At 43.4% G+C, this 13,495-nt stretch overlaps 1 protein-coding gene across 9 annotated transcripts in view; it reads left to right on the top strand.

The window, feature by feature from the left end:
- Positions 1–13,032, top strand: part of mfng (MFNG O-fucosylpeptide 3-beta-N-acetylglucosaminyltransferase) — a 55,658-nt gene extending 42,626 nt beyond the window's left edge. For 3 of the 9 annotated variants that reach the window (XM_034089786.2, XM_034089768.2, XM_034089801.2), the window contains one exon: positions 6,654–10,711. In XM_034089786.2, the coding sequence (XP_033945677.1) occupies positions 6,654–6,751 (98 nt within the window). In that variant the 3' untranslated portion in view covers positions 6,752–10,711. Of the gene's footprint in view, positions 1–6,653; positions 10,712–12,671 lie in introns of those variants that run through there. The other 6 variants (XM_034089782.2, XM_034089762.2, XR_004552655.2 and 3 more) reach the window with 5 other exon arrangements.
- The last annotated feature ends 463 nt before the right edge of the window (positions 13,033–13,495 follow it).

Below are 13,495 nucleotides of genomic sequence, written 5' to 3'. Positions count from 1 at the left end.
GAGGCGCCCAGGTGGCATCCTAACTAGGTGCCCGAACCACCTCAACTGGCTCCTTTCGACGCGAAGGAGGAGCGGCTCAACTCCGAGTCCCTCCCCGATGACCGAACTTCTCACCTTATCTCTAAGGGAGACGCCAGCCACCCTGCGGAGAAAACCCATCTCGGCCGCTTGTATCCGCGATCTCGTTCTTTCGGTCATGACGATAAGATAAGAATATTGTAAGAAAATAAGAAAATCTAAGTTGTCACAGTCTGATTGTCTGTCACTGTTGAGGAGGGTCAAATAAATGATAACAATTTTTTTTACATAAGGATAGGGATACCCAAAGATGGCAGGTTTTTCACATGTTCCCGTTCAATATGAAATATAGAATAATATCAGAAAAGTAGACATCTCCAAATGTTAAGAAATCATTTCAAACCAAAGCAGAACTGGGCTGAAACTATTTCCTTAACTAAGTAATGATAATAAAAGCAGATGTAAAAGACTAGGTCAGAAATGCAGCATATATTCTAGTCTTTAAAGGTCCATGTCATGCTCTCCGGTTGTTACCCGTCCCTTTGTGTGTTGTGGAGCCTCACAGATGGGGGTGCTGCAGCCCCCTCAGCACCCCCCCCTTCCCACGTCCATTCGCGATGTCTCACAGACCCCACGCAGCAACCAGGAAATGAACCCAGCTCACACTGTCCCCTCCTCACAGCAGCGAGCCGCGCCCGTCCCGCCAACACGGCACCCAGACCCCACGCAGCATTCTCATCCGTTTGTCTTTACTGGTGTCCTTTTCTTAACGCCATGGTAACACATCATTTCATTTAATTTCAAACCTTTATTTATACAGATAAAATCCCATTGAGATCATTGATCTCTTTTCCAATCAGAATCACTGGTGTTCAGCTGTAATGGTGGTGGACTCATCAGAACAGAGTGGGCGAGCTGACCAATCAGAGGGAGGGGGGGGGCAGGAGTTCCAACAAGCCGTGTCGGACAGAGAGAGATTACACATGCTATACAGAGATGCTGTGAGAAACCAATGAGAGTTTTGAACATTGAACAATGTAAATCTATTCTAGTCGACCTCAACAATGGAACTATGATCAGTAGAAATGGCCGTGACACGGGACCTTTAAAATGTTCCAGGATCCAAACAACAAGCTAATCATTTATTCTTCCGTCCACAAATTACTCTCCACCAATTCTAATCAAAACACTTTTTTTAAGATTAGAGAAACTAATAACAGAACAATGGTCTCCTTGCCGGGGGTAAAAACCATAAAGAAGCCTAAATATTCCAGTGTGATGATATTACTGTCTGACATATTCATTAGACGCTCTGCCGGGCTATTTTTAGCTGCTTGAGCTTTCTCTCCTTTGGTGGATCATCTGTATCACCGGCTGCTGAGAGGACGACACAAAGTCACAGTAACTTATTGTCCCCAGATCCCACACTGTGGACGATACATTATATCTGGATTGGGAATTAACTACAGAGCTATTTCCTATAACGTTACAAAAGGCCCTATTAAGCCTAACACCCCCGTGTTCGCCTCCATTGGACTCCTCTGTTTACTCAGGATTATAGTGCCATCACTGTGGAACACTCGCACTTCTATTGGCTAGAGTTCCAAGACATTGTATGTGATAGGCAAAGGGGCGGGACATCTCTAAGCGGTTGACCAATCACAACAGACTGGGCTCTGGTTTCAGACAGAGGGTGAAAAGAGGTGCTGCAGCACAGGCAGTATGAGAAGAATAAAGAGCTTTTTGAACATTAGAGCATGGAGACAAGTAGAGACTCTACATACTGATATACACCTGAACATCAGCAGGAGAGGACTCTTTAAAGTAGAGACACTACATACTTATATACACCTGAACATCAGCAGGAGAGGACTCTTTAAAGTAGAGACACTACATACTGATATACACCTGAACATCAGCAGGAGAGGACTCTTTAAAGTAGAGACACTACATACTGATATACACCTGAACATCAGCAGGAGAGGACTCTTTAAAGTAGAGACACTACATACTGATATACACCTGAACATCAGCAGGAGAGGACTCTTTAAAGTAGAGACACTACATACTGATATACACCTGAACATCAGCAGGAGAGGACTCTTTAAAGTAGAGACACTACATACTGATATACACCTGAACATCAGCAGGAGAGGACTCTTTAAAGTAGAGACACTACACACTGATATACACCTGAACATCAGCAGGAGAGGACTCTTTAAAGTAGAGACACTACATACTGATATACACCTGAACATCAGCAGAAGAGGACTCTTTAAAGTAGAGACACTACATACTGATATACACCTGAACATCAGCAGGAGAGCACTCTTTAAAGTAGAGACTCTACATACTGATATACACCTGAACATCAGCAGGAGAGGACTCTTTAAAGTAGAGACACTACATACTGATATACACCTGAACATCAGCAGGAGAGGACTCTTTAAAGTAGAGACACTACATACTGATATACACCTGAACATCAGCAGGAGAGGACTCTTTAAAGTAGAGACACTATATACTGATATACACCTGAACATCAGCAGGAGAGGACTCTTTAAAGTAGAGACACTACATACTGATATACACCTGAACATCAGCATGAGAGGACTCTTTAAAGTAGAGACACGACATGCTGATATACACCTGGACATCAGCAGGAGAGGACTCTTTAAAGTAGAAACACTACATACTGATATACACCTGAACATCAGCAGGAGAGGACTCTTTAAAGTAGAGACACGACATGCTGATATACACCTGAACATCAGCAGGAGAGGACTCTTTAAAGTAGAGACACTACATACTGATATACACCTGAACATCAGCAGGAGAGGACTCTTTAAAGTAGAGACACTACATACTGATATACACCTGAACATCAGCAGGAGAGGACTCTTTAAAGTAGAGACACTACATACTGATATACACCTGAACATCAGCATGAGAGGACTCTTTAAAGTAGAGACACGACATGCTGATATACACCTGGACATCAGCAGGAGAGGACTCTTTAAAGTAGAGACACGACATGCTGATATACACCTGAACATCAGCAGGAGAGGACTCTTTAAAGTAGAGACACTACATACTGATATACACCTGAACATCAGCATGAGAGGACTCTTTAAAGTAGAGACACGACATGCTGATATACACCTGGACATCAGCAGGAGAGGACTCTTTAAAGTAGAGACACGACATGCTGATATACACCTGGACATCAGCAGGAGAGGACTCTTTAAAGTAGAGACACGACATGCTGATATACACCTGAACATCAGCAGGAGAGGACTCTTTAAAGTAGAAACACTACATACTGATATACACCTGAACATCAGCAGGAGAGGACTCTTTAAAGTAGAGACACGACATGCTGATATACACCTGAACATCAGCAGGAGAGGACTCTTTAAAGTAGAGACACTACATACTGATATACACCTGAACATCAGCAGGAGAGGACTCTTTAAAGTAGAGACACTACATACTGATATACACCTGAACATCAGCAGGAGAGGACTCTTTAAAGTAGAGACACTACATACTGATATACACCTGAACATCAGCATGAGAGGACTCTTTAAAGTAGAGACACGACATGCTGATATACACCTGGACATCAGCAGGAGAGGACTCTTTAAAGTAGAGACACGACATGCTGATATACACCTGAACATCAGCAGGAGAGGACTCTTTAAAGTAGAGACACTACATACTGATATACACCTGAACATCAGCATTCATTTAAAAGGCTACTCGGATCCAGTGTTGTGCTAGTTACTGAAAACCAGTAACTAGTTACTTCATTCCAAAAGTAACTCAGTTACTTTACTGATTACTTACACCAGAAAGTAATGCGTTACTGTGAAAAGTAACGTTTTAGTTACTTTAAAAAAGGGCTCCCATTATATTAATGCCCTGATAGCCTTCATTTCAGTACTGTTATTGCATTGGAGAATAATACAATCTGTTGATCAACTTCACATGCATTATATGCAATCTGGATAGCATCGATATTAGCTGGCTTTACATTTTTGTATATTCTTTCTCCAGGTAGTTGGAAAAAGTTTTCCGTCCCATATGCCGCCCGGACATGCTATCATGCTAACTAGCTCCCTGGAAGCGGGTGACTCCACTGTAGCAACAGCCTGCATGTGTTCTACAACATACCGTGCAATGGCTTTATCGACGTTTCCCTGGCTAGCAGTCCCTCGGTTAAAATGCAGCCGCTGTTGCTGAGGTGCAGATGGAGGTGGAGTGGAGTGGCGTCGCTGAGTCTCTGTGGTCTTAGCTACTAGCTTCGTCCCAGCATGTTGTTTCTGCAGATGTTTTAAGAGATGTGAATGACTGGTTTGGGCAGTAGATAGGCTCTTTGACCCGCCAGGACACAACTTACATTTAACTAAAACGTTCTTTTCTTTGTGCTCGACAAAAGTGAAATAGTGAGAATATCTCCAGGTGGAGAAACTTGACTTGAGCTCCGCCGCCGCCATGACAGTCTTGTTAGAAAACAACACAAACACGCCCACAGCCCGTCTCCGCATGTGACACAGGAAGTATCTAAGTACATTTACTTAAGTACTTTACTTTGTAACGCGTCCCAACACTGCTCGGATCTGATTCAACTATTACTACCAATTTTCAAAATGCTTATAAGAAAACTCGAGTAGAAAAGCAGTTTTTTTTTTTTTGGCTCAGGTGGAAAAGTTGGTGTTTATTTGACGTAGAAAAAGCGTGTGACTTCCATCCACTGTAACTTCTGCTTTGTTGAAGAGACGGAAAATAACGTCAGATAAAAGGCATGCTACTCAACATCATATTTCCATCCAGTCATTATAGTTTATCGCCCTTATTGAGCCGTATTCTTCTGCAGTTGGGAACAAGCCGTTATTAGCTTTTTCTTATCTCCAAAACGTGTTCTACATTGGAACGGAAAACCACCTTTTTAGGGTCAATGCAGACTGACTTAAAATAGAGTTATACTGGCGGTCGTGTTCCACTCAGTCCCCTGACTAATGTCAACGTGTCCTTGGCAAAATACTAAACCCCAAATCGCTCCCGATGGCATTTCACAACGGTGTGTGAATGTCTCACCTGAGACGAAATGGCACCTTGAATGTACGGCAGCCTCTGAATGTGTGTATGTGTAAAAGTGCTTTGAGGAGTCACAAAGATACGATGAAATAAATCTTTATTGATCCCCGTAAGGAAATGCAGGCGTTTAAGCCCCTCTCACACTGTCCTGAAGTTGACACCCGATGGACACACGAATATGGAATTGTGAATTTCGCACGAAGATGGCCCCGAACCACACGAAGGCAACATTTAAATTACATTTAAGAAATACAACTGCAACGAAAGTACCAAAAACAATTATGTTACAGTACTATGATACTGTACTGATATTTTCAGACTTTGTTCTTTACTTTATCCGTCTTTATATGTAGAAAATATTACGTGTTCTCCGTAATGTTGTTTCCATAGCAACAACAACTTCCTGTCAACTCTCCTTCAAAATAATATATTATATCCTTTTTAGTTTCACAGAACACAAATTGGGTTATTTACATGAGATTCTGCTTAAAGCCCCCGTCACACTGTCCCGAAATTGATACCCGATGGACACACGATAAAGGAAATGTTCAAATTCGTAGCAACATCGGGCCATTCGTGAGGGCATCGTAAGCCTTTGTATGACCGCCGGTTGAGTTTCTCAGGCTCCGGCAGCAACTTCGTGAGCGGTGGAAAAATCTTTGGCATGCCAACAAATTGCCGAAGGACCTTGAGAAGGTTCATTTTCGTGTTGAATTCGTGTGTCCATGGTGCCCTTCGTAAGGCCATCGTGAGGGCATCGTGTTATCCTCGGTGCCATCGGGCATTCGCCCCGATCAGAGTGAGGGCGAATGCACCGAAGATAACACGAAGATGACACGACTTGACAAGATGCCCTCACGAGTGCTTACGAAGTTGCCGCTCACGAAGTTGCTGCCGGAGCCTGAGAAACTCCACCGGCGGTCACACGATGGCTTCGATGCCCTCACGAAAGGCCCGATGTTGCTACGATCACAGCCGAATTTGAACATTACCTTTATCGCGTGTCCATCGGGTGTCAATTTCGGGACAGTGTGACGGGGGCTTTAAGCAGAAACAGGAATACGATTGAAACACTGGATCGCACAGCCAAGAGTTCATGCAATTACATATCAACAATAGTTTACATAAATAAGTAATTTTGGATATGAAAATACATGTCTGCGTGGAAGTCCAAAGTAGGTACATGTGGTACAAATCATATGTGCAAAGACGGGGAAACACTATATACATATATCCATTTAACACATACTGTTGTGTACAAAAAGAATACTTACTACTTAAAAAACATAAACACAATTTCATTGATTCAAGACTGATCAGGTTCGTTTGTTACTTCTCTTCCCGTACCAAAAAAAGAATTCGAAACCCCTCAAAAACCTCTCTCTCTTTCGGACAGTTCAGTGACTATTGCACAATGACATTTACATCCGTCTAACCAACCAGCCGTTTAAAACAAAATGGACGTGTCAGGGATATTTAAAGAAAGCTTTTAAAGATCCCTCTGAGTTATTTGTAATCCCTTCTGTCCTCTGCAGGTTTAAGACCGTCCATTGCAAGCTGTATCCTTTCACCAGCTGGTGTCCTTGAGAGAACTCCAACTTCACACAGGGGAAACCATCGCTCATCCAGCTGAGTGAAGCACTTTAACTGGGATTGGTCTGAAGGATTTGATTTGATGGAACAATTTTAAAAGCAGAAACCAGAATTCAAGACTCTTCGGACGGAACATCTGGTTTCTCTGGACATGCTTAGAAAAGATCAGATGGACACTTGTGGACTTGCAAGAAAGGATCTTGATAATATCATCTGTGAGTTTCAAACACGCAGGTTTATGGCGATTATTTGTGTCTGTTTGTCTGGAACATTTGATCTGTGATTAAGAGAAGCACTTGAGACAAAGCAGCACTTCGGATTTGTTCTGGAACTCCATCCCGTTTTGTTTTGTTTACAAAAATGTACATATTTTTAAAAAAGTACTCACATTTCTATATTACAGGTGTATATTTACATTCAGTGCAGCTAAGCTACTAGCTGTCATAGGCATTTTCTATCAGGATCAATCCATCAATGTTTATTTATCTCAGTGGACTTCACAGTGTGTACAGAATATCAGTATGACAATACGACACCCTCTGTCCTCAGACCCTCTGTCCTCAGACCCTCTGTCCTCAGACCCTCTGTCCTTAGACCCTCTGTCCTCAGACCCTCTGTCCTCAGACCCTCTGTCCTCAGACCCTCTGTCCTCAGACCCTCTGTCCTTAGACCCTCTGTCCTCAGACCCTCTGTCCTCAGACCCTCTGTCCTCAGACCCTCTGTCCTCAGACCCTCTGTCCTTAGACCCTCACATCGGACAAGGAAAAACTTCCGGAGAAAACCCACAGTTTAAAGGGGACATGGAGAAACCTCAGGGAGATAACAACTTAATTACAAGAGATGTGACTTAGGCCAGGTGTGTGTGTGTGTGTGTGTGTGTGTGTGTCTCTCCGTTTACTCAGTCATGTCCATATTGGCTGCTGTCTCCTTCAAAGCCACTGCTGAAAGTGAAATGAACTTCCACTCATTTTTAACCTCGATTAAAAACAACAACTACTGAAAGCACAAAGAAGATCAACCATTAAAACCTGATCCCCACTATTCCAACAAGGACAACTTGATCAGATGACGTCAAATAGATCCATAAAATCAGACGTCAAAATAATAAAACAAAAGTCAGAATTCCGAGATTTTTCGAAAAAAGCCATGATGATGTGAAATGGACCCGTAGTTGTTCATATGTAAAATAGAAATGGACTGCAAGGTCTGAACCGAACTATAACTTCATAAGAACAAAATTAATGAAGGTCAGGTTCATCAAATGAATTGTATTTCTAATGAGAAACAGAAACGACGGGTTTGACCACCTGACGGGGAAACGAAAGCTGAAGGCTAAAGGTGAGCTTTGAGGATAATTAAACCGGACTGATCTCGCTCTTTGATTACTACCTGAATATAACGAGAGTAAACTGAGACAGACAAAACAAGGAGAACAGTTTAAAAGTCTGACGGCAGCACGATTGGTGATTGGCTGTCGAAGATGTCGTAGTAACCTAAAGAGTCACGCCCGCCTTTTGAATGCAGCTTGGGAAATGAGAGAGACAATTAATAACGTAGGTAGGTCTTGACTCGCACCGAGTTCCATAAGAACACGAGCAGAGTCAGAATGATTGAAGTACAAACCGGTAAATTCAAAAGCACGCCACACACACACGTCTGCAGGCAGAGCCTCGCACAGGCCAGACGGTCCAGGGCAGGAATACAAATCTCACAGTGACACGCTCGCACACCGAACGCGACACTCCTCCAGACGCCCCCGGGCTTAGCTTGTTTGCTGCGGACTGAGATGTGATGAATACAAATACGCGGCTGCGGGCGACCTTGTGAAGTGGATGGAGAGTGTTTGAGAGTGTGAAGGAATGACTGGGTGGCCCCGACGCATCCCTCCATCGCCACCAGAATACTGAGCCCCGCATTTGGAGTGAATAACACGAGGGCTGAATGCGAGGCGACAGCTCGAAAATCAATCCCCCTGCAGTGGTTACAGACGCAAAGCTTTTCACATTCACACGTCTCAAAGGGGAGAGGAAGGCGAGGAGCAGTGTGTGAGCAAGGAACATGTGTTGCACTAGTGTTGGACATGCTGTACGGAACATTAGAGGGTGATTCGCACGACCATCGGCGCATTGATAGACTGTGTGTCTGTAATATTGCACCAACAACAATCACTTACAGCAGGGGTTCTCAAAGTGCGGCCCGCGGGCCAATGGCGGCCCTCGGAAATGTTTCTGGCGGCCCGCGATAGTTAACGTGAAATGCATGCGTTGTATTTTAATCCTCCATGGTCGTATCTGGTAAGAATTAGAATGGAATGTAAGAATGGTAAAACTGCGCCCCCTGGGTTGTCATTCCTAAATTATGAATGACAGCTTGTGGAAAGTTTGCTAGACTACTGGTTGCATGGCAACTAGGCATCTCGCGAGTTGCGGTAATTGGTTCGTACAATAAAGAAAGGATTTGTTTTGGAATTATTTTGTGTTCCGTTTTTCTCGGGCGGCCCTCAATCCCATATTGGGGACCTACATTCACCCTCACTCATCAACACTTTGAGAACCCCCGACTTACAGGGAGACAGCTGGCCGTTCATTTGATGTCGCAGATATGGGAACTTGGCAAACATCGTTGTTTATCTTGCCATTTTTAGCCGTAGCTGTACAATTTAAAAAAATACATAATTAGAAAAGGTATAACGGTTCGGTTGCATCTTACTCCTTTTGATAAACCCATTACAAACGGCAGCGGTTAGACTTTTCATTTTCTTTAGTTTGTGGCCCAACGGGTCATTTGAGTCTTCAACCCAACGAAAACGTGTTGTTTTAAAAGCATGAAATGTGCATTTAGAAAAACCAAAGCCAGTTGCCGTGGTGCTTTCAGCCTGAATCTGGAACTGCAGATCATAGTTATCATCTCAACTGTTACGTTCCCAATTGGCTAGGGGGAACAAAAGGGAAACGACACGACCAGATTGGTATACTTATAGGTGATTTATTTTAAATAGCAGCGGTAAACAAAGTGGAAGGCGTGCAGCCTGAAACAAACAAAAGGGCACAGGTTGACAGATAACCAAACTAAGGGAGGACTCAAAAGGAGACTAAAGGCATACAGGGAAAATAAATACTAATATACTAAATAAAGAACGAGTGTTGCAGACTAACACAGGCAATATATACAACACACGCAGCTAGACTAAAAGGCAACCGTCACAAAATCCTAAACTACTCTAAACACTAACTAAGCTACTCTCGACACTACTAATCACACAAGCTGATTGATTTAATCCGGTTTAACCAGTTAACAGAATTCTATAGTAGCGAGAGGCGTCTGTCCACATGTCAGAGCCTCCAGAGTAAGGATAATCCGCAGCCTTTGTACTCCTCCCCAGCAGGTGTGCGCCGGCTGTGCGCTGCGATTGGACGATGTCGATCCAATCACCATCTTCAGAGGCGGACCAGGGGATGGGCAGCCAATGATGTTGGGGCTACCACACAGCTCATTTGCATAATCACACGCACACAGCTGCAATCCCAGACAGATTAAGGAGCAGACAAACAGCAGCCGTAACATCAACATTTTAACTAATTATTTTCTGACTGCTAAGATCTCTGTTATCCCTGCTTACACATCTGGCAGACATGTTGTTACGTCTTCTGATTCTGTCGAAGTACGTTCATAATACTTCTTTTAGCTTTGTTTTGGTCTCCACCAGCCCCCGATATCAACAATTCTGCTACATATCGCACTTTCTCTCCTCATAGTTGCTGTATTTCTTCTAGGCAGATTAGACTGCTGTGACGCAAGTCAGATTTCAGACTTGATCTGACGAATAAAGTATTATCGTATCGTATCGTATCGATAGCGTCAGAGCATTTCTGACTGAAACTATATCACAGCCTCCAGGTGTACTGACCCTCAATATGCTACTCATGTGTGGAACTGTACAAACATGTATTTTTGATATTGTATTATACCCATTTAATATAAAACGTATTTCCGTAATGTATCTTTTTGTGAGGTCCTGTTTTTAAATTTAGCCGATTACAATCACTTTAGTTGATTCAGTTAAATGGGAATAGTTGAGTCTTAATTCAATTACAACTCCCAGTAATGACCAAGTTCCAGATTTAATACGCTCTCACTAAACTGTGGGTGTTTCTCCATGTCGAGGAAGGATGCTCCAGAGCTACTATTTCAAGCATACTACGAGTCCCGCCGAAGGACTGCTCCAATGTCCAGCATACTTGGAATTCTACCGAGGCCGGCGTACTTCATAGCGGGACATTTCGAGGCTGCACATGTGTAGACTCCGCGGTCTTAAAATCCCCACAATGCTTTGCGCACGGACCGATTTGCAAATCTTTGGCGGAAATCGCGCTCCATCTAAGGCAGGGCCCGTTAGCCTGTTCCACCATTCTTTGTTTTCAGAGGCTAGGAAGGATTCTTGCCTCGCTTCTGAAGGACCTGACTCGGAAGACATGTGCTACCAAGCAAGCGTCCTCGACATTTACGAAAAGTCAGCACACTCAGCTCGGATAGTGCGCGCAACATGATTGCAGCGTGCAGGCAGCTCCCGAGCACACACACACACACACACACACACACACACACACACACACACACACACACACACACACACACACACACACACACACACACACACACACACACACACACACACACACACACACACACACACACACACACACACACACACACACACACACACACACACACACACACACACACACACACACACACACACACACACACGTTGATAAGAGTATTAAAAAACTTGATAAATATTCCTCTAAGGAACATTTAGAACAGATAAATATTTTAATCGACAGACAGCCCTACTATACATCAACTTTGACAACATATAATGAACCCGCCATAATATTCCTCTTGCACTTTTCCTCACTGTATCCTCATTGCCTTGGAGAGCCTTTCGTATACACTGTGCATCTACATCTATTCATTTGCACCGACATGGAGCTCGTCCAAGTGTGAGAAAACGATATGTCCTGCATCCCCTCCCCGTGTTTGTCCGCTCCCTGGTGCAGCAGATTTACGAGCTCAGCTGTATATAAAGCAGCTAACTGTGGTTGCAGAGGCCCAGGTCAATTGGAGGCAGGGTGTTACGGCTGTCAGAGGAACGCTCTCTCCGTCTCCGCTGTCCATCATATTAAATCGACCTGGCCTTGTAAAGGAGAGCCGGCAGAGAGATAAATGGATGATGGCGGCTGCGATGAGAGGAAGAACGATTGAGAGGCGTCTGGTGTCAGGCCAAGATAGAGAGGGACTTACAGAAACCTCACTTTGAATTAAGGTTGAGATCGACTACTTTTAGTAAAAGGTAGTCGATCTCAACCAACCAACCGCTTCTTTACCCACTTCCCTTCATCCCTCATTCCCTTCAATATATTAGATCCTTCCCTCCCTACACCCCCTCCCATCCATTTATCCTTTAAACCTTCCATCCCTACCTCCATATTAGGGCTGCTCGATTATGGCAAAAATCATAATCTCGATTATTTGGGTCAATAATTATTAAATGCGAATATTCATTGACTTTGAAAACGTCCATTTATTGGAGATTTTTTTTTTGAACAGTATGTTTTTAACAGTTGATTACCCCGAACTTCAAGTATAATTCAACTGAAAAACCACACAAAATAAATAAGACAATAATAGTTTTATTTCAATTACGTTGTTTTCGTAATCGTTGCAAGCCATAATCGCGATTAAAATACGATTAAAATACGATTAATGGACATACCTTGGTATATTTCATCCCGCCTTTTTTCATCCCTTCCACCACTCATCCCTTTGAAATGTGATCCTTTCTTCTCTTCGTCCCTCACTGGAAGGTTTCAGCGTTAGAGTCTGTGAGCTTATTGTTTTGCGTTTATTCTGGTGGCCTTGCAGTTTATTTTGATGTTGGCTCTGTCCTCTCGTTTCAGGTGTCTTCACTTCCTGTCGTGGTGCGTCGCCTGCCCGCTTCATTGTGATCTCCTGTTCTGGATTGTTTGCACCTGTGCCTCATTAACTGTTGTGTATATGTCGCCCTGTTCTCCTGTTGTCTTTTGTCGGTCCGTCTCTACACCAAGTCCATGTCTGTACTCCGTCGTGTAAACATTGAGCATACTAGTCGAACCGAGTGAACTATTGAGGATCCTAGAAACCTTTTTCTTTGTAAAGTCTTTTCGTACTATTAGTTGAACCTAGCGAACTTTTGAGTGTCCTTGTTGATCCCAATACCTTTTTGTATATTAAAAGGTATTTTTTTTAAATCAAGAAAGAATCGTGCATCTGAGTCTTTGTGAGTCCTTCGTGTCACTCACTCCCTATACCCCTTCATTATCCCCTTACTTCATCCCTTCATAACTTCAATCCCTTGATACCTTCCTACATAACTTTGTCCATTTCATCTCTTTGTCCGATTTATTCCTCCTCCCGACATCTGTATCTCCGTTCGTCCCTCCCAACTTACCTTTGTATATTTCATCCTCCTCCCTAGATCCCTTCATCCTTCCCTTTTTTCATCCCTTCGACCACTCATCCCTCCTTCCCTACATCCTTTTGAAATGCGATCCTTTCCTCCCTTCGTCACACCTCCCTCCCTTCCTACATACATCCAACCCTTTAAATGCAAGCCTTTTTAAACCTCTTTCAATTTGTGTTAATTAAAGTGTTGAACTTGTATCTGTTGTGCTGGGCTCTGCCCCATATGGAAGCACTCTGTCCTTTAAAGTGTTGGGACCTTGCACCTTCCCGAAACCACCGC

This window comes from Pseudochaenichthys georgianus, chromosome 1 (genome assembly GCF_902827115.2).
Source record: "Pseudochaenichthys georgianus chromosome 1, fPseGeo1.2, whole genome shotgun sequence".
NCBI lineage: Eukaryota > Metazoa > Chordata > Actinopteri > Perciformes > Channichthyidae > Pseudochaenichthys > Pseudochaenichthys georgianus.
The sequence above is the reverse complement of the archived record's forward strand: the minus strand, read 5'-3'. Positions and strand labels throughout refer to the sequence as shown.